General features: G+C 38.8%; 2 protein-coding genes and 1 long non-coding RNA gene across 5 annotated transcripts in view; 2 read left to right on the forward strand and 1 right to left on the reverse strand.

The window, feature by feature from the left end:
* LOC135598023 (uncharacterized) overlaps positions 1-5,762 on the reverse strand; it is a 7,188-nt gene extending 1,426 nt beyond the window's left edge. Inside the window, exons 1-3 of the long non-coding RNA XR_010481470.1 lie at positions 5,520-5,762; positions 228-386; positions 70-123 (exon numbers count right to left, since the gene is read on the reverse strand). This is a non-coding gene — a long non-coding RNA (uncharacterized LOC135598023). The remainder of the gene's footprint in view (positions 1-69; positions 124-227; positions 387-5,519) is intronic.
* LOC135598504 (WEB family protein At3g02930, chloroplastic-like) lies at positions 684-4,170 on the forward strand. Of its 2 annotated transcripts, none has more exons than XM_065092366.1 (3): positions 684-894; positions 1,551-1,776; positions 1,871-4,170. In XM_065092366.1, the coding sequence occupies exons 1-3, from the start codon at positions 875-877 to the stop codon at positions 4,013-4,015; spliced, it is 2,391 nt and encodes a 796-aa protein (XP_064948438.1). In that variant the 5' UTR covers positions 684-874; the 3' UTR covers positions 4,016-4,170. The 2 variants fall into 2 exon arrangements, with proteins under 2 accessions (XP_064948438.1, XP_064948439.1); XM_065092367.1 differs by having other exon boundaries at positions 689-894; positions 1,563-1,776.
* A 3,114-nt stretch (positions 5,763-8,876) lies between the features above and the next one.
* Positions 8,877-19,428, forward strand: LOC103984925 (protein TOPLESS-RELATED PROTEIN 2). Of its 2 annotated transcripts, none has more exons than XM_009402505.3 (25): positions 8,877-9,719; positions 9,801-9,980; positions 10,072-10,185; positions 10,282-10,440; positions 11,154-11,334; positions 11,415-11,541; positions 11,623-11,732; positions 11,857-11,995; positions 12,102-12,211; positions 12,329-12,398; positions 12,505-12,578; positions 12,644-12,739; positions 12,821-12,916; positions 13,136-13,263; positions 13,695-13,929; positions 14,010-14,183; positions 14,697-14,804; positions 14,888-15,034; positions 16,455-16,565; positions 16,643-16,822; positions 16,948-17,076; positions 17,205-17,300; positions 17,496-17,681; positions 18,046-18,218; positions 18,902-19,428. In XM_009402505.3, the coding sequence occupies exons 1-25, from the start codon at positions 9,640-9,642 to the stop codon at positions 19,113-19,115; spliced, it is 3,417 nt and encodes a 1,138-aa protein (XP_009400780.2). In that variant the 5' UTR covers positions 8,877-9,639; the 3' UTR covers positions 19,116-19,428. The 2 variants fall into 2 exon arrangements, with proteins under 2 accessions (XP_009400780.2, XP_018685346.2); XM_018829801.2 differs by having other exon boundaries at positions 11,415-11,517.
* The last annotated feature ends 652 nt before the right edge of the window (positions 19,429-20,080 follow it).

Consider the following 20,080-nt stretch of genomic DNA (forward strand, 5'->3'; position numbering starts at 1 on the left):
AAATATGCTAATCATATCAGAAACCTGAATTAAATTTTGATCATATTATTTTTCTGGAAAGAAACTAACCTTCAGCCTTGTTGGAATAAAAAAGCTCTTCTTCAGGAATCTGTCATCTTGGTCCTGTAAGATTGTAGGTAATATGTCACATACAAAGTGATGGTACTCATGCAACAACCAGTAGATGACTCTTCCATATTCGTTTACTGCAGAATCGAAATCTTTACCTGACAGTGTTTCTGTCAACCTCGCAAATGTCCTAATATTCCTTTATCTAGACGGTAGGATCCTCTTCACTTCAAATTGGATCCCTTGTAAGATCCATCAGTCCACAGGAGCTGAGCTCTGACATCAATGGGTCCACCCCAGAGGATGAGTGAAGGTGCCTGAAATGAAGAGACAAACAAGGTTTAAAGGAAAATAAAAAAAAGGGAAAAAAGAGTAGGTTCATAAGAACACAAGGGTCCTCTAGGTGAGATCAGCCACCACTCTGTGTCTTTGTCTTCATACGACATGAGGGTCAACCATAAGTATTTTTATTCGTCTGGGAACTTGTTCATGTGTCCTTTCCTTGATGCACAACTTGTTTCTGAACTACAAGCCTAGTGAAGTGTATTCACTAAAGAAAAAAAAATATCATATTACAGGTGTATTTTGACGCTCTTGTGGAAAGGATATGAAGTCCAGAGGGGTACTTGTCTGACACCAACTAGATATAATTGTTCTTTCTTCACCATTCTCCATCTGCTTTCTCTTCCCCTGTATTCTCCTGCTCTCTGAAATTACTTCTGAACTACCTTTCCTCCCCTTTCCCAAAGCTTTCCCAATTCTCACATTGCTGATCCCAAACTGCAAGTGTCTCTCTGGTAAAAAGATGCTGCCCTCCAACACCAGGTGAGTATCCTCTCCTCGCCAGATCTACACACTTGTCTTCTCTTCTCTTGTTTCTCCTTCAAGGGTCTATTTCAATGGGTTTTCTGTAGCTGTTATCACTTCTAGCCATCCAATTCTTCCTCAAATTCCTAGTTTTTGTCTCCCTGAACAAAGTTTTAGATGATTTTCTCCTTAATTTTGCTATCAAGATTGCTCTTTCATTGTAGATTATCCACTTACAGTTGCAATAAATCATGGGTCAGCCATTGAACATCTGGATTTTTTTTGGATGGTTGTGCTATTGGATGTTGGTGTCTAAACTTCAAAATGCTTGCTTTGTTCTGTGTTCTTTCATTTCCAGGCTCAGTGTTGATCTGCCTCTGTGTTCCAGTATGCATTCCTAAATTTAGTGGACATATGATTGCTTCAGTAATCATGTATTTGTTCTCTCATCCACCATATGAATCTGATTGCAGTATGTAAATAGTAAGGCTTTTGGTGTATAGTTCTAGTTTAAATTTATAAGGCTGACTCATATAATTTTACTATATATTTATAAGGCTTTGACCCATATAATTCTACTATGGATTTGTTCTGCAATCAGTCTCTTGGTTATTTTGCACTTTTCTTACTTCACAAATGCAGTTAAATGTGCACTAAGAAGACTCTGATATTAGTATTTGGAATAGATCTGGATTGCATGAAGGTTCCAACAACAAGAACACACATGGAACCCTCAAGGTTAGCAAAATAAGCAGAACCGGATCAGCCACATTAGACACTCGATCGCCTTCGCCTATGGCAGATTTATCTTCTCCCATGTCAAAACCACGTGTTTCAGTTAATCGCTCACCCAAATCAGCTAATTCAAAGGCTTCAAACAAGAAAAGCTCTACTCCTGATGTAAGATAATTCCGTTCCATATAGTTTGTTCTTGGAATTCTGGATTAAAATCTTTCTGATATATAATCTAAGTAAATTGGGTTTTTGGTATTAGAAACTACCACAAGCAGCAAAAGCATCGGAGCTGCAGGAAAAATTGGATGCAGTTGAGATGGATCTGAAGAAAGCAAAGGAGCAATTAGCTTCTGTCGGGCTAGAAAAGATGAAAGCTATTGAGGAATTGAATAAAGCAAAGAGGTCAGCTGATGAGGTAAATGAGAAATTCCAGGAAGCTACTGTTGCTAAGAAGAAGGCTGAGGAGACCTTGGAGATCGAGAAATTTCGGTTCAATGAATTGGAACAGGCAAGCAAAAAAGCTGACCGGAAGAGGGAAGAGGAATTCCAAAAGGAACTCGAAAATATTCAGATCCAACATAATCAGGATGTTGCTGCAATGAATTCCATGACTCAGGAACTCCAGAGGATCAAGATGGAGCTCATAGATGTCACCAATGCAAAAGAAATTGCATTAGTCCAAGCCACTGATGCAAAGAAAACTGCTGAAATATATGAAGAGAATGTGGAACTCTTGTCCGAGGAAGTCAGTCAATTAAAGGCCTTGCATGACTCCAAGCTGGATAGTGTGAACAAAGAAGCAGCAGATACTGTCAAAAAGTTGGATGCTGAAGTAACTACTCTAAAATTTGAACTTGAAAGGGCAAAGACAGCTGAAGAGAAGTTGGTTCAGATGGAAGCATTGGTTGAAAAGCTTCAGTTAGAGGTGATTGATGCCAGGAAGGGTGAATTAGATGTAGCTCAGCTAGTCGATGAGTGGCGGAAGAAGGCGGAGATGCTAAAGATTGATCTGGAGGAAGCTTATCAGTCTGAGAAATCTGCATCTGATTCTCTGGCTGCCATGATGGTGAAATTGGAAGAGAGTAAATCTCTCTTGGACGATGCTGAATCTGAAATATCTACTCTTCGAGGGACGATAAAGTCATTGGAGATTGAGGTGGCAAAGCAGAACATTGATCTTGAAGAATCAGATAGGCAGCTAGATTTGGCACAGCAAGATGCACTGAACATTGGAAAGACTGTTGAATTACTAAAACTGGAACTTCGTAATCTGGACAAAGAAAAGTTGCGGGCAATTAACAGTGAGAAGGTCACTGCTTCAAAAATCAAGAGCTTGATTGAGGAGAATAATAAACTCATGGATGACCTCAAGAATAGCAAAGATCAAGAGGAAAAGGCTAAAAAGGCAATGGAAGATTTATCTTCTGCATTGCAAGCCATGTCCATAGAAGCCAGAGAAAAGGATGAAAGGCTTTTAAAAACACAAGCTGAGATTGAAGAATCCCAAGCAGACACAGAACAACTAAATACAGCTCTAAGAAACACTAAAGAAAGGTATGAGGTGATGCTTGACGAGGCAAGATATGAGGTTGTTTGCCTCAAGAAAATTGTTGAAAGATTCGAAACTGAAGCATGTAACATGAACAATGAGTGGGATGAAAAAGAGTTTAGTTTTTGTAACACAATTAAAGAGTTAGAAGAAGAAACTGTTACCCTGAAGGTTGAGATGTCAAAAACGGTTGACTTACAGAAACTAGCTAATCAAAAAACACAAGTAGTGAAGGAAGATGTAAGTGAGATGCTTGCCAAATTAAGACTAGTGGAATCTGGGGCAAATTCTGCATATGAAGAAGCAGAAGCATCAAAGTATGAAAGTTTGCAATTGAAGGAGACATTGTTGGACAAGGAGACTGAGCTACAGAGTATCACACAAGAGAATGATGACCTTCGCATTCAGGAAGCAGCTGCGACACATAAGGCCAAAGAGCTATCTGCAGCTCTTAAACAGGCCATATCAGATAAGACCGAGGAAAACTGTGAGATATCGGACAGCGATGAGTACAACCTGGAAAAAAGTGACTCAGAAGTACCTTACAAAAATCTTGAAGATCATCATAAAGAAGACCATAAACAAAAAGAGAAGAGGAAAGAAACCGAAAATGGTAAGGAAGATCTTGTTGAAGTCATGGAGAATGATTTATCATCAGAAAGGAATCATGAGGATGAATCCACTGATGATGATCTGCAATTAAAGATGGATGGCAGTAGCAACAATTTGACAAATGGAATGACAGGTAGCATCGACAATGGAGCTACCTTGACCACCAAGCAGCACCAGCAACAAAAAAAGAAGAAGCCGTTACTCCACAAGTTTGGGAACCTACTAAAGAAGGGAAATCATTAGTAGGATAGCATCTGAAGTTTACATACATGATTATTTCGATTGATATACTTTATCAATGTGCCTTGAGGTGTCAATACGTTCTACAGCTTCTAATGTTTGTATTATACTATTGAAAGAGCTTATCCTAAATTGTATCAACACATCATATCTGTCAATCTTTTGTTCCTCTGGCTGGCCTTTTTGCAAGAGCCCCACCATACTTGTAGAAGTTCTCATGATATTGCTTAAAGGACTCCAATCACCTTGTGTATCCCATTCATCACCTGAATTTATTGAGGCCATAAAATCATTTTGATACCCTCTTTTTTTATTAGTTCCATTACCGATACCTGATGTTTTGGTTTGCTTATTACTCCCTACTGACATCTGTATAGGTTGCCGTCCACCACTAATAGTTTATTTCTTAAGTGCTTGTAGAACTTTCATCTAAACTTCAAGTCTGAAGCTTCAGATCTCTTTCTTGACCACTCAAGATAAGTTTTTCAGTATTGACAATACCTAAAACCACAGCTAAGCCCAACCTCGAATTCATAAGGTCAAAAAAGATTAAATTTACTTGAATAGTCATCTAATTTTGAGTGTTGTTTCAAGTTGTTTCTCAAACTTATTCTTTCTTGTGTCAGACTGGCTTGAACTATTGATAATTTAGCAATCAAATCCATCTTGTATCTGTCATTGATATCAGTTAACAAAAAGATGGCTTGTAATTAGGGTCAACTAAATGTTTTATTAGTTTTGATCATCCATCTGACAAAGTAAATGTTTTTTTTTTTTTTTAATTTTGACTACCTTGGACCTTGTTTCCAGTAGGTATAACTTTGGCCAAAAGCATATAGAGAGATGACAGTACTACAACAACATAATAGTAGTTTTGAGTTACAAGGGCCACAGTGCTGTTATCTTTTATTCTTTGTTTGATAGAGAGAGATAACTAGAAAATGGAAGAAAGAGAAGAGAGAGGAGACAAAGGCTCCTGAGTACTATCTTCTCTATCTCATTACTAATTAGAGTGAGAGAAGCACGGCTACAACAGGATGAGAACAGTGGAGGGTGGAAATGACATGGTATTGTGTTCGATCTTGTTATGTATACGCGGTACATAATATGATCTGATTGTTGTCCATACACAACACATGATTTGATTGTTATCAGCACTCTGCCCATTATACCTAATAAATTCATAGTTTAAGAGCCAATGTCACTCACACGCACAAATAATTTGGGGACCAACATAAGATTATAATTTAGTCAACAAAACAGAAGTTAGATCAAAATTTGCAGGCAAGGCGAAGCAAATGACTGATTACTAATGTAGATATCCCATCATCATTCGTTCAATCTCTTGAGAATTTTATGAGTAAAACTGCAAACTCCTCAGAGGAGGAACTCCAGTTTCCATAAATCCAGGAGATGAACAGAGACGCAGTTGCATCAACCAAACCCAAGCAAATTAATCTACATCGGAGCAGCGGAAACATCTCGATAAAGGAGTTCAAAGCCATACTCGAGGAAATGGAGCTCATCGAGGGTGTGCGCGAGGCAGCTTCGGTAGCCCGGTCGCCGTCGCCGTGAGGTAGACTCCGTCTTGCTCAAGCCCAAGTCCATAGGCTTTGCCGCCGGCCACCGCGGAAACGCGAGCCTCCGCGCGTTTGCCCAACCCTGGGATCCCTCTTTATCTTCCCCCTTCCCTCTTCCCCAGCTTGGTCTGCGGCGGGGAATGTGTTAACGGCATCGAAGAAGAAGAGTGTGTTCTGTTTCTCTCTCCCTCCCGTTTCGTCGCGGGCGTCTCCTGTTAACGGCCAAGATAACACTTTCAAACTCTTCGTCTGAGACCCGTCGATCTATCCTTGTTGTGATTGCTCAATATCATGGGGCCCGCGAAATCCACATTCTTAGACACGCGGGTAAAATTCGCCTGTGTTGTTTTTATGTTTACCCCTCTACCTGTATCCTGATTAGTGGAAAGACGTGGGGCCCGGGTTACGCACATCCTTCGGCACGGCGTTGACGCTTTGCTCGCGTAGGCCTGCGTTCTTACTCGGCATTGTATTCGTGTCATGAGACAATTGGATTATGGGCCCACTTTCACCCACGTGGAGGCATTAGGCTCTGCCACCGTAGTTTTAACGTGTTACCCGCTTTTCTATTCGTGTCGTGATTGATCAAAGGATGTGGGGTCCGTAGGACCAACATCCATGCGGAGACGCAACACCGTCCGCCATGTATATACGTGTAAGTAGTTTGGAGATGCCAAAGTATCTTTTTGGTTTTACATATATAGCCTTGCACTTTATTTTAATATAATATAATATATATTTTGTGAACATCCATTTAGAAAACATGTAAACAATCACTTGGGAGTTTGTGATCGAAAGCAACAAATATATAAAGTATCTAAAAAGTCCTTTTTTTTAATTTTTGTGTCATGAACATCAATTATAGCTTAATCAATGATCCAATTAAAACTAATTCCAAGTTATCCATGGGTGAGAGGCCAAATGAGCTGGTTAAGCATCATGGAAACCAAAAATATTTTGCTGAGGGTAGAAAGGCCATTTCATATGGGTCCATTATTTACCTTCTATATCATGATATTTCTTCATGTATAAGGTTTATATTATTTGTAACACAGTCTATTTAACTTCAAAAAATCATTTTATGCCATTTTTAGGTAAATTAAAAAAAATAAATATTATTATTATTTACGATGTGTTTCCTTATTGTTTTATCCTTTCAGAGTGTCTATTTTTTTTTTATAAAGGATAAAATTATCTCACCAAATGTTACTGTCAAGTTATAGGAGACTTGGATTAAGCATGAAGTGGCCCATCATGTCATCCATGGTGCTAAGATGGAAGAGACAAAAGTATTGTTGCTGAGTCCTATAGTAGTTAGCATGCTTGTTGGGACAACCACTCACCACCTCATTTGTCAACACTTAATTGATGAGACATGCAAGAAAGTAGTGTCCATATCAGTTGTTGGGCTCAGCAGATCCACCGCATCATAAGCTTGTCCCATCACACTGCCAATTTTTTCTTTCTTTTGTACGAAATCCCAACCACACCATGATCACGGATCGAGTACTCATAATATTTATTATTTTGATATTAATTTTAAATTCGACTCAGATACCCTAAAAAATATTCCCCTCATTGTCATAATAAAAATATCCTTAATGATAGATAGTCAATTAAATAGCACATTTGACCATTCAATTTTTCTAATCATATGGACCATATTACCACCCTAACATTGCATCTATAAATCCATTTTTATTCCAATTTTTTTCCTTTCTTAATTTCAAGTGTAACAAAAAAAAAAAAAAAGATTTTTGGGTGATGTCAATTCATGCATCTCCCAACCATTAAACTCTCCATCGAGTTAAAAAAGCTGCAACAAAAGCTAACCAGAAACCAACACTGTCACGGAGACGGATTTAGCCACCGCCTCTATCGCAGACAAAACTACGGTCCCCATCACCTCACGAGTCACGGAACCGCTTGGAACACAACGGCGCGATTTCTCACGCTAACTTCGGATATGCATATAGTTGAACTCGTGCCGAGATTCGTTGGGTTTCTCTCGCGGTAAACGCGAGTGACACGTTCGTGACACGTTCGTGACAGAGAAAGTGTTCCTCGGTCACTTATCCGCGTCCGTCATGCTTTAAGATGCGTGAAGAAACTTAACTTGATTGGCCCCCATCGAAGGTGATGGATCCGCATCAGGAGACCAGCCTTGTGTTCTTTCTCGCGTCACGTTTCGCGAGAGGACTTCTGTCGTGTATCTTTGCTTTCGTTCCCTCGACCATTCTCCGACTCGTGATACTTTGTTCCCACTTTAGAGTACGACGTGATAGGGGCAGATTCGTCAGTCCGTTAATGTCCGCGTCTCACGTCGCAGCTGTTCGAATCCCTTATCCGTTGCATTTCCCTGTTCTGTCCCCCATTCTTCGTTGAAATGACTCTTTTGTCCTCACTAGTAAAGAAATCAACCTTTGGCTAATTGATGCGTCATGTTATTTTTATTTGTCCTCTTCATCCATGTGCGTAATCGGAACGTGAGCCACAGGTTGGGTGGACCCCTTGGGCCCCGTCCAGTCACAGCGGCAGTTGAGAGAGGGTAACGCGCGGTTGGGTAGGAGAAGGCTTTTTTTCTTTCTCGAAGCGCAAAAAGCGAAAGCGTGCGAGGGAGGAAAAGGTAATCGTCACGTGATACTGTCGTTGGTGGACACGTCGTCGCACGATTGTGCTCGTTGCCCATTGGTTGCGCACTATTCATCTGATAAGTCATCCTAGTTATCAACACTGATACGCGCAACGACTTCTCTGGACTAAACCGATATTTTATAATTTCACCCTCCTTTTTTGCCGCATCAGTCCGCTATCGCTAACGAGAAGCACCGAACGCAACTAAAGAATGCGAGTATACAGAAAAACCGAGCGTAACTTTATCTCCTTCTCAAATTGATTTTTGAGTTGACGGAGTACGAGGAAGATGACGTGGCGCGCTCGGCATTAGTGCGGTTGAAATTGACGAGATTAACCTTCTGGGCGAGCCCTCGAGAGAAAGATGCTCCGCCAGGGGTACAAAGTGACGATTCTACCCCTAAGGTGCTCCTCGAAACCGACGCCAAGTCCGGATTTACGGGAATGACCCTCTCGACGTGACGAGCGGTTCCGGAGGCTTACAAGAATACCCCTACTTTTGTTTGGGTAGGTAACACACATCGTCGCAATAAATGCGGTAAAGTTGTCATTTTAGAGAAGCAGATGGATAATTTAGGAAAGTGGAAGCGGCTTTTTCTGCCAGGGTTTCCACCTATAAAAGGCGAAGGGAAGAGACCATCGAAGCGAGTAGGATTATAACAGGTGAGAAAGGGAGTGAGAGCGACAGAAGGATAGGAGAACACGGCGGCTGGAGTGGAGGAGAAGAAACGAGAGAAAGCAGTGAGAGAGAAGAAAGTGCGCCTCGAAACCCTAGAAAATCTCGAAGGAGGCGCAGATCTCCCGGATCCGGATCGGTCTTGCTTCCCGGAAATTTCGCGCTTTTGGTTTCTCGCGGGATCCGGCTCCAGATCGAGGGCTTGTTCGTGGGGTACGGGGGAGAGAAACTCGCGGGAGGTCCAGATCGGTTCCTGACCGCTGCCGCGGGCTCTTTCTCCGGTCTGGTGGCGGTCTGGTAGGGTTTCTCTCGCTATGTTGCTCTTTCGGTGGCGGATTTCGAGTTAAGTGGGGCGGACCAGGAGATTGTTTGGGGTTTTCAGGGGCAGGGCGGCTGTTATCGTCTTCTGCAACTCTCGGTGGAGAACGCGGCTTTTTGTTGGTTAGGCTTTTGGAGTCTCAGCTCCGATCTCTGTATTCGAGCCAAAGGAGTTAGATATTTGTGACCATTTAGCTTTAGTGTTTGCGCTCCATTTCGTCGTTTCTGAGCCTGGTCGTTTGGTTCGAATCGTTGTCACCTAGTTGGTAAAAGAGGTAGTTCTCCACTTGAGAGACTTGGAAGGGAAAAGTCCGAAGTGATTGAGATAACGTTTGAAGGTTTTGCTTGTGTGGTTTGTCTTCGACCTATTGGGACTCGGGCCTTGCTCTGGTGCATTTGGGATTTGCTACCTGGAAACCATGTCGTCTTTGAGCAGGGAATTGGTTTTCCTGATACTGCAGTTCCTGGATGAGGAGAAATTCAAAGAAGCAGTTCATAAGTAAGTAGTATTATTTTCTTGATAATTTTTATATCCAAAGCTCGTTTTTATTTTTACTAAGGCAAATGGTTTGACTTATAGGTTGGAACAAGAGTCAGGCTTTTACTTTAATATGAAGCATTTTGAAGATCTAGTTCAGGCAGGGGAATGGGATGAAGTTGAAAAATATCTTGGTGGTTTCACCAAGGTTGAAGACAATCGATACTCGATGAAAATATTCTTTGAGATTAGGAAGCAGAAGTATCTGGAAGCACTTGACAGGTGAGATTTTGTTCCTTTTCTTTTGGAATCCTGTTCTTTAGTTTTAGTATGTAGTCCTTATTTGATAGACCCACCATTGTTGTTCTCTCAGGCATGACCGAGCTAAAGCTGTTGAGATACTCGTGAAGGATCTCAAGGTTTTTGCTTCTTTCAATGAGGATCTCTTCAAGGAGATTACTCAGCTGCTTACCTTGGAGAATTTCAGGTAATTTAGCTTCGGTTTGTGGAGTTGTTAATGATGTTGGCATCATTTTCATGATGAATTATTATTCTTCTTTCTTTCTTTTTAAAATTTATGCAGGCAAAATGAGCAGCTTTCCAAGTATGGTGACACAAAATCAGCACGAAATATAATGCTAATGGAGCTTAAAAAGCTCATTGAAGCTAATCCTTTGTTTCGTGATAAGCTAACATTTCCACCATTTAAGTCTTCTCGGCTGCGGACTTTAATCAACCAAAGGTGTGCATTTCCCTCTTTTATCCTTTATTTACTGTATAGTAGCTATTATTTCAATGTTCATTGATATTATTATCTTCAGTACTGTTATATTCAGCAATGATGTAGCAAACTACTTAATGGATTTTCTATTAACAGAAACTGCAATTATGGTTTAGTTGGTTAGCATAGAACATTAACAAGACTATTGTGCTATTCCTTTAATAATGCATGTCATATATGTGATATTTCTCTATTTAATTATGTTTATATGGATAATTTTTCACACATGAATGCTTTTAACACATATATAACTATGTTCACATCTAATTTAACAATTAAGTAATCAGGAACACTGTTTCATATCTGGAAGCAGAACTGGTTAGAAAAAAGACTAGGATATTTTTCATTTACCCTATCTTACTTCATTTAGTTTGTTTTTTCTATGATTTAATTTTTTTAATTTAAAATCTCATACACAACAACAATAAAGCCGTAAGTCCCAAATAATTTGGGATCGGCTATATAGATCTTTTGCGATCATTGAAATATATATTTAATTAAATTCAGAATACTTAAATCCTTTTAATTCTTTTTAGGTCTTTCTTTGCCGTTCCTTGTACTACTAGTATTAATCATTTCACCTCTTCTGACTACTGCATTTGGAGGTTTCTTAAGCACATGCTCATATCTTAAAATCTCATCTGCTTACATATTTCTTTGAAATTTCTTTGTAGTCTGAATTGGCAGCATCAGCTTTGCAAGAATCCACGCCCCAACCCTGATATTAAAACACTTTTTACTGATCATTCTTGTGCCATTCCTACTAATGGAGCACGTGGACCTCCCCCGACAAATGGCCCACTTGTGGGGCCTATTCCCAAATCTGGGGCATTTCCTCCACTGTCTGCTCATAGTGTAAGTGGATTTGATCACATCTATTTCTGGCCCTTTCTTGTGGTTCCTGTTTATGGACTATTAGCCTACCCTCAATACAGCCATTCCAGCCAGTTGTCTCTCCACCTGCAAGTGCCATTGCGGGGTGGATGACGAATGCGAACCCATCATTATCACATGCTGCTGTGGCACAAGGCCCTCCAGGTCTGGTTCAGCCTCAAACTACAGGTGTTTCTCAGATGCCTATATTCCCTGGTGACTGAAGATATTTCTATATTATACTTTAAACAATGAATTTTACTTCTGCAGCTGCTTTCTTGAAGCACCCAAGGACCCCAACAAGTACTCCTGGTATGGATTATCAAACTGCTGACTCGGAACACTTGATGAAGAGATTACGTACAGGTCAATCAGATGAGGTATCTAAGAAATTAAAGCTGCTACAGGACACCCATAACAGTTTCTTGGTCATAACTTGGGTCAAATATGAAGTGAATATGTTTGGTTTGTCATGCCATAACAACAAAATAGCTTCTTCTTTAGGTGTCATTCTCTGGATCAAGTCATCCACCTAATGTTTACTCTCAAGAAGATATTCCGAAAACTGTGGCACGGACTATCAACCAAGGTTCTAATGTCATGAGCTTGGATTTTCACCCAATTCACCAAACAATTCTTCTAGGTATGTGATTGAACAATTGATTTAGTGATGCATGGATGTCTTGTTTGTGCTGTTTTTGTCAATGAGACTTGGTTCACTTGATCAGCTTGATTTTTTTGCTTTGTAGTTGGAACAAATGTTGGTGACGTTAGCATATGGGAAGTTGGAACGAAGGAAAGGATAGCACACAAGACGTTTAAGGTTTGGGATATTGGATCTTTTACTGTGCCTCTGCAGGTGCTCCCTTGAACTTAAAACTTCTTGTTGATTGTCAGTTTCTTGTGACATAAAATCTGGCTCAACCTTCTTGCCAAATTATGATTCATAAACATAACTTGTCTATTCAACTTGCAGTCAGCTCTCATGAAAGATGCTACCATATCTGTCAATCGATGCTTGTGGAGTCCTGATGGAACTATCCTTGGTATAATTCATCTGCTTGTTTTTTTCAATATGGTTCCATGTTGCTAAATTTTAGCATTGCTTTATTTTCCTAATAAATGTATATGCTGCTGTATGGTCTCCTATAGGTGTCGCATTCTCAAAACATATTGTTCATACATATGTTTTTAGTTTAAATGGAGAGTTGAGGCAACAATTGGAGGTAAGTTTAATATGTTATTCTATTGCCATGCATGTGATGGTACCTGACTGTTTGGTGTTCTGTAGATTGATGCTCATGTGGGTGGTGTTAATGACATTGCTTTCTCCCACCCTAAAAAGAGTTTATCAATAATCACATGTGGTGATGACAAGACGATTAAGGTGAGAAGCAGAGGCTGTATCTTTGATCTATTTTACTTGTTATAAGCATGTCCTTATCATTTTCATTGAACTGAATGGCAGGTATGGGATGCTGCGACAGGGCAGCAGCAGTACACTTTTGAGGGCCATGAAACTCCTGTATATTCTGTGTGCCCTCACTATAAGGAGTCTATTCAGGTTTGTTTCCAACCCTACTAATTATTGAGTCTATTCAGGTTTGTTTCCAACTCTGCTAATTATTTGTTTACTAGGCCGATCATCATTCTTTTGGTTGATTAAACAAGTTGAATCAGTCTTTTTGATCTTTGTTGTTGGTGATGTGTGTTTATTTAGCTGATGGAGTTGTCAGAAAAGGTCTTCTTAACCATTTCTGATGGTAATGTTCTCTTTATGCAGTTTATCTTCTCAACTGCTATTGATGGGAAAATCAAAGCATGGCTTTATGATTGTTTGGGATCCAGAGTTGACTACGATGCTCCTGGACATTGGTGCACAACAATGGCATACAGTTCAGATGGGACAAGGTGAAGATTGTCTGTCTACATATTGAATTTGTCACTGCCATTTGCAATCATATGTTGGTATGGTAAACTCTTAAACATCTTTAAGCTACCATAAGAAGAGGCATGCTACAAAGCCTTACATGTTGAGCCTCTTGCTGCCCTCTTTCACATGATGGGCAATAATCAGGGTCTTGTCAGAGGGGTGAGTCCTTGACTAGCAACCATGTAGGGTGTTCCTAAGGCTTCCAACTGGCCTCTCCAGTATTTGACTATTAATAACCATCATCACATGTGATCATCCTTATACATATTACTAGTAGTTGTTTCTTTTATCCTCCTATGTGCCGTTGTTATTTTTCAATACTGCTAGAATAGTGCCAATCTCTGTTTTTGTCTTGACTCTCATGTCAGTGTATTGGTCATCTAAAATTTGAACTTCCGATCTGCTGCAGGCTTTTCTCTTGTGGAACTAGTAAAGACGGTGACTCTCATCTGGTTGAGTGGAATGAAACTGAGGGAGCTATTAAGAGGACATACTCTGGCTTTAGAAAACGCTCATTAGGGGTTGTTCAGTTTGATACAGCTAGGAACCGATTCTTGGCAGCTGGAGACGAATTTATGATAAAGTTTTGGGATATGGACAATATTAATATACTAACTACTACTGATGCAGATGGTGGATTGCCTGTGAGCAGCTCAATTCATTTACTTCTTTATTGTCAAAACTGGAACTTTGATCTTTAATAGTCCTTCTTTCCCTTGTGCAGGCAAGTCCTCGCTTGAGATTCAACCGAGAAGGCTCATTACTTGCAGTGACAACAAGTGATAATGGAATTAAGATCTTAGCAAATACTGACGGCCAAAGGTTGGTAAGGATGATGGAGGGTAGGGGATGTGAGGGATCTCGAGGCCCTTCTCAACAGATTAGCACTAATTCAAAGGTAATATTTTTTCCATTCTAATTTTCATGTTAGAGGCAATATGATACGAACAATACGGACTGGAGTCAGTATAGATTCAATTTCTTATGTTGTTAGAGTTATGTGCGTCTACATATATTCATTTTCCTTTTTTACTTATATGGAAAACCTTTTTTTTTTTGTAATAGATGCAATAATGCCTGATCTCAACCTGATTAAAAAAATAGTATGATCATGCCTAACAGCCAGGTCAAGAAAATTCCTTGCTTCAACATGTTGAACTTTAGATAACTCAGTGTTTGAATAAAGTAATTAACATAGTGAAAGGTAGTTTTATCTGAATTTCTAGGACAATTGTGTCATTTTGATGTGTGAAAATGTCTTCTTCTATTCTTGTTTTCTAGATACCACTACGTGATAAAACTGTAAATCTCCTCAGAGCTAGTTGAGGACCTGAGGTTTCTTTCATAGATTATTTGTCATCTCTAGGCATTTATGATGATCTCTTTAACATGCTATCTTTACATTATGCAGCCCCCAATTATAAATGCACTGGGAGCTGTTTCAAATGTTTCTAGCCCTATAATAGCTACTCCTGAGCGACCAGATCGAACCTTACCTGCAGTATCAATGAATAGCTTGGTGAGAGTTAATATGCACTTTCTTCCTATGTTACTGATAGCATTTACTGGTATAGAGATTATGACATTAAATGAATTTTGCAGGCTGTTGTGGAAAGTAGCAGGACTACTGATGTTAAGCCAAGAATTCCTGAAGATACTGAAAAAATCAGAAGCTGGAAGTTAGCTGACATTGTTGACTCTGCTCATCTCAAAGCCTTGCGTTTGCCAGATTCCATGACTGCGAGCAAGGTTTGTTCATATTTCTGTTGCAGGATTTATTTCAGCAGTTTTTCATATTGGCAACAGGACTTATGTAATTAAATATCAAAATTTTTATTATTTCAAATTTATTAATTGAAAAGAAACTTTGTGTAGCAATTTTTTCATAATGAATATTTAAATTATAAAAAAAACATAGCCAAGTATTATTTTTCTCTTGAGTGTTGCAAGCATTTTCATTTGTCACAAAGGAAAATATTAGGACTGGGAACCATTAGAATAGAGGATAATCAAGTAATAAACATTCTTTATTATTTGTTTTGTCAAAAAAGGATCTTTTTATATCTATATTTGGGTGTAATTGATGTTGCTCATGATTTACATGAATAAGAAATTGAGGAAAGATACCAGGATGGATGCTCTCAATTGTTTGAAAGCTCATAAAAATGAACAAAATATACAGGTATAAATGGCAAGGTGTAGCGAGCATTCTTTCCTGGTTTCAATTAAGGTTCATATAGCTTAGCACTAGTCTTTTGCGTCAGCCAAAGTTGTCGAAACTGGTATTGCTTCAGTCAAATTTGATCAAACAAAATCCTTGTTACATTGTATATTTGCAGTTGGCATTGCTTTACTTTTTCTTTGGTAACTCAGGATCACATTTAGTTGGTCTAATTATGCTGTAAATCCAGCGCACTAGACACCATTGTTGATTGGCCCACATAGAATGGAGATGAATCGCAAATCTTATGTGTGAAACAAGAAGTGATAAGATTCATCCAGAATTCATTTGTGAGGAGAACACTAATACACACAAACCAAACAAGCCACCCTGTACGTTGTGTGAAATAATATACACTAATATAATCTTATGTGTGAAATAACCATAGTTGATGCATCGGATGGACATCAAGTGGTTGATATTATACCTCCAGGACCAGAACTTCTTGTTTCAGAGGGTGAATCCATCAAGCTTGATCAACCATTAACAAGCAATCCCAATGTGGGAGGCTTTGGTCAGGGAGATGCAGAAATAGTGCTTCAAGACCCATTACGGGTCCAAGGTCTTTTGTTCTTCTTGGCATCTGTTATTTTGGCACAAGTTTTTTTGGTTCTTAAAAAGAAACAGTTTGAAAAGGTTCAATTGTACGAAATGAATTTCTAGGTGCAGAGATTCCTTAACATCAAGTTGGTAAAAAGCGCCGAATTTTTTTTGATCCATACAATTATGTATGATAAAAAAATCTGTAAACCTTTTTGGTAAGTATCAGTTGTGGTTTAATGTTTATGTCAAAATATTTGTTCAACCTGTTGTCTTTTTTTGTCCCATCATGGTTGTCTTTTGAATTTCAAAATTTTGGGTGGCTTCATATGGTATATGCTTTAGTTGGCAGATCTTTTTCCCATTAATATCTTTGACTCAGGGTTCCCTGTTCAATTTGATTTTTAGGTGGTGCGGTTGTTATACACAAACTCTGGGTTTGCTGTATTGGCTCTTGGCTCTAATGCCATTCATAAGTTGTGGAAATGGGTGCGTAATGAGCGAAATCCTTCTGGCAAGGTAAACAAGTATTATCGGTGAATTTATCTATTAGATGCTAATTTGTTTTCTAATGGGTTCTTCTCTTGGTGCTTCAGTCAAATGCATCTGTTGCCCCTCAGCTGTGGCAGCCATCAAATGGTGCTCTTATGACAAATGAAACAACTGACACCAATCCCGAAGAAGTGACTCCATGTATTGCTTTGTCAAAGAATGACTCCTATGTAATGTCTGGCTCTGGTGGCAAGATTTCATTGTTTAACATGATGACTTTCAAGGTGCATAGTGTCTTTGATTGTCATTAGACTGATGTTCCTTGCAACAAACTTGGTTTGATGTCCGAAAACTTAATGACCATCTTTCTACTTTAATTTTAATATCTTACCTGTGTGGCATTTCATAGGTCATGACAACTTTCATGGCACCCCCACCTGCAGCCACCTTTCTGGCATTTCATCCTCAGGACAACAATATCATTGCCATTGGAATGGAGGATTCTAGTATTCAGATTTATAATGTACGAGTTGATGAGGTCAGTATTCTCATACTTTGTATGCTTTGTGAGAATACAAACAATTCTGTTTGTAGTTTTGGAATGATGATGTCTAAACTTCTCTAGTATGGTTTTCCTAATGTGAACATTTACTGAAAACTTTGCAGGTTAAAACCAAGCTCAAGGGTCACCAGAAAAAAATAACTGGTCTTGCATTTTCCCAGACATTAAATGTGCTTCTCTCTTCTGGAGCTGATACTCAGGTGCATAGATTAAAAATACCAGCTTTTGGATTTCTTTTATCAAATATATACATGACATGGAGGTGATATAATTGTGATTACCTAAAAGTGATGATGCTTTCACATTGGTGTCTTTCAACTGCGTCATTAATAGCTTTTAAGGTGCTCAGCTTCAGTCTCCCTGTGATGGTCTTCTTCTGATAAACTAAATTGCAGCTATGCATGTGGAGTATTGATGGATGGGAGAAGAAAAAATCACGATTCATCCAGGCACCAGCTTCCCGTGCATCTCCACTAGTTGGGGACACCAAAGTTCAGTTTCATAATGATCAGACACATTTCTTGGTCGTCCATGAAAGTCAACTAGCAATCTATGACAGCAAGCTCGAGTGTTTATGCTTGGTGAGCTCTTCTAAATATGCAGTTTTATATTTTCCAACTGGGATTGACAGGAAGCTTTCTCATAAGTCAGATTCTACCTCCACTAGTTCTATAGTCTCATATCTGAATTGGATGGTCCTTGTTTCTCTGGCTTTATAGTTGCTGGTTTTCTCAGTTTAAATTAGTTGTTTAGGTTTGACCTTACACCTGGCTGTATGAAAATTATTCCTGCAAATGGTTCTTCTTTACCATACTTTTTAGATGCTCTCTGGATTCTCTATTTAACAGTATCCTTGCACGCGTTGTTTCCTTTATATGAATTCTTCTGTTCAACTAGCCAGTCTCTTTTGTTTGGCTCAACTAATACGTTTTTTCTCCAATTCAGTGGTCTCCTAGAGATGTGTTGTCAGCACCAATTTCAAGTGCAATATACTCTTGTGATGGTCTATTGGTGTATGCTGGATTTAGTGATGGTGCCATAGGAGTTTTCGAAGCAGACAGCTTGAGGCTTCGGTGCAGGGTTGCACCATCTGCTTATCTATCATTGTCCATTCAGAGGTATACTGCTTTTGTTTAAATCCATATTTTTTGCAATATAAACATAAAATTAAAGTCCCATCAAATTATGTAGCAGTGTAGTAGATCTTTAATTGTTAATTGGAGCTATTACTTTATGTGCTTTCTTCTATATTTCCCTGTCTAAGTTGATGTGTGACTTTACGTTCTCTTTCTCATTCCTCGTCTGTGACATTTAGTTTGGTTAGTCTATTTCCACCATAAAACTATATTATATATGTCTATGTAGTCTTGTATTGTTGTTGTACATGCATTTTAAGTAGCATGGTAGTATCTAGCAAAATGATGTTAAACTGTTAAGAAAGCTATTGGTTCACAAGTTGTCTCTGTATTTACACAATCCCATCATAGGCTGTTAAAACCCAACCAAAGTAAGCTCAACTTCTATTTATGTTTTTCTTGTATATTCAACTTGTGAAAAGTCAAATCCGAGAAAGAGTTTTCCATGCACTTACAATAAGAGAGATCATATAAAGGGGGCTTTACATGAAATGCCCATATCATTTCTACGGGTTTATTTAAATAGACTCTCATTATTAGCATGACACAGTAAGCCACAAATACTAATTATCAGAAAGAGATTTGTGGTGACTTTTTTTTGTTATTATTTCTTTAATAGATTCATTCTGATGGATTTTCTCATGTTTTCTTGCAACCATTTCCAGTTCTGCAGCTGTCTTTCCCATGGTGATTGCTGCTCACCCATCTGAACCCAACCAGATAGCCCTGGGAATGAGCGACGGCACGGTCTATGTTCTCGAGCCATCAGATGCTGATCTTAAATGGGGATCAGCACCTCCCCAGGAAAACGGTGCTCGCCCATCCATCTCCAATCCGGCTTCAAACAGTAACCAGACATCAGAACCCCCTCCTAGGTGATCATATATATATATATATATATATATATATATATATATATATATATATATATATATATATACACTTTAAATTTATTTCTATTGATGAAGAGATTAGGTGTTTCTTCAAAGGGCTTAAAAGGAGAGCAACATCTCCAAATACGACTCTCAAGCTGCACGTGTTTCTTCTCTGTTCTGGGTGACTTGTTCCCTCCCACTTTGTAAAGCTCCTCATGATCTAACTTGGTATAGATTTTTCAGAAACGGCTGGGGAGATGTGTAAATTATACTGATTGTGCTTCCCTAATCTAGTTGGATTTAGTTGCCAACTTTTAGGATTGTTTTCCTCACCTAATGATTGATGCATAGTTCATCGGTACTGGATCCGATTGCCATCCTCAACTTTTAGGATTGCCATCTATCCAAAAATGTTGATGGGTATCGGATTCTACAGTTAAGTGTTGTTCCCCTTTTTACAGATTCAATTGATTGATGAAACTGATATCTCATAATGAATTTGAGATTTTCCACCAGTAATCATTAGAAAATTGTGAAAAGTTTAAAGCTAAACTTGATATTGTCTGACTTGGTTCAACCCTAATGTTGTAGAAAAAGAGACTCTAACACCCCTTCAATGGCTGCGGGGGTAGTTGACTTGCACTTAAAAGTTGATCTTAAGTGAATTTTTAATATAGGTCTTTGTTATTGACTTAATTGATTTTACCTAAGTCTATTCCGTTATATAAGATTAGTCTTTTTAGTTTCTCTTATGATTTTTTTTAAGATGACGAGTCAGAGAAAGTATTTAATTTAAAGTTTAATAATCAATTATTTTGATAAATACTTGATAGGTAATATAAATTATAATTATATATTTTATAATTATTAATCGGGAACCATTCACCCGTTCTTGTTGGCTACGCTACCACGAGTCGGTGTGGTTGGATTAGACGTTGCTTTTATGTATTTAATCCCATCACCAACAAG

The sequence above is a fragment of the Musa acuminata genome, chromosome BXJ2-1 (assembly GCF_036884655.1).
Source record: "Musa acuminata AAA Group cultivar baxijiao chromosome BXJ2-1, Cavendish_Baxijiao_AAA, whole genome shotgun sequence".
Lineage (NCBI taxonomy): Eukaryota > Viridiplantae > Streptophyta > Magnoliopsida > Zingiberales > Musaceae > Musa > Musa acuminata.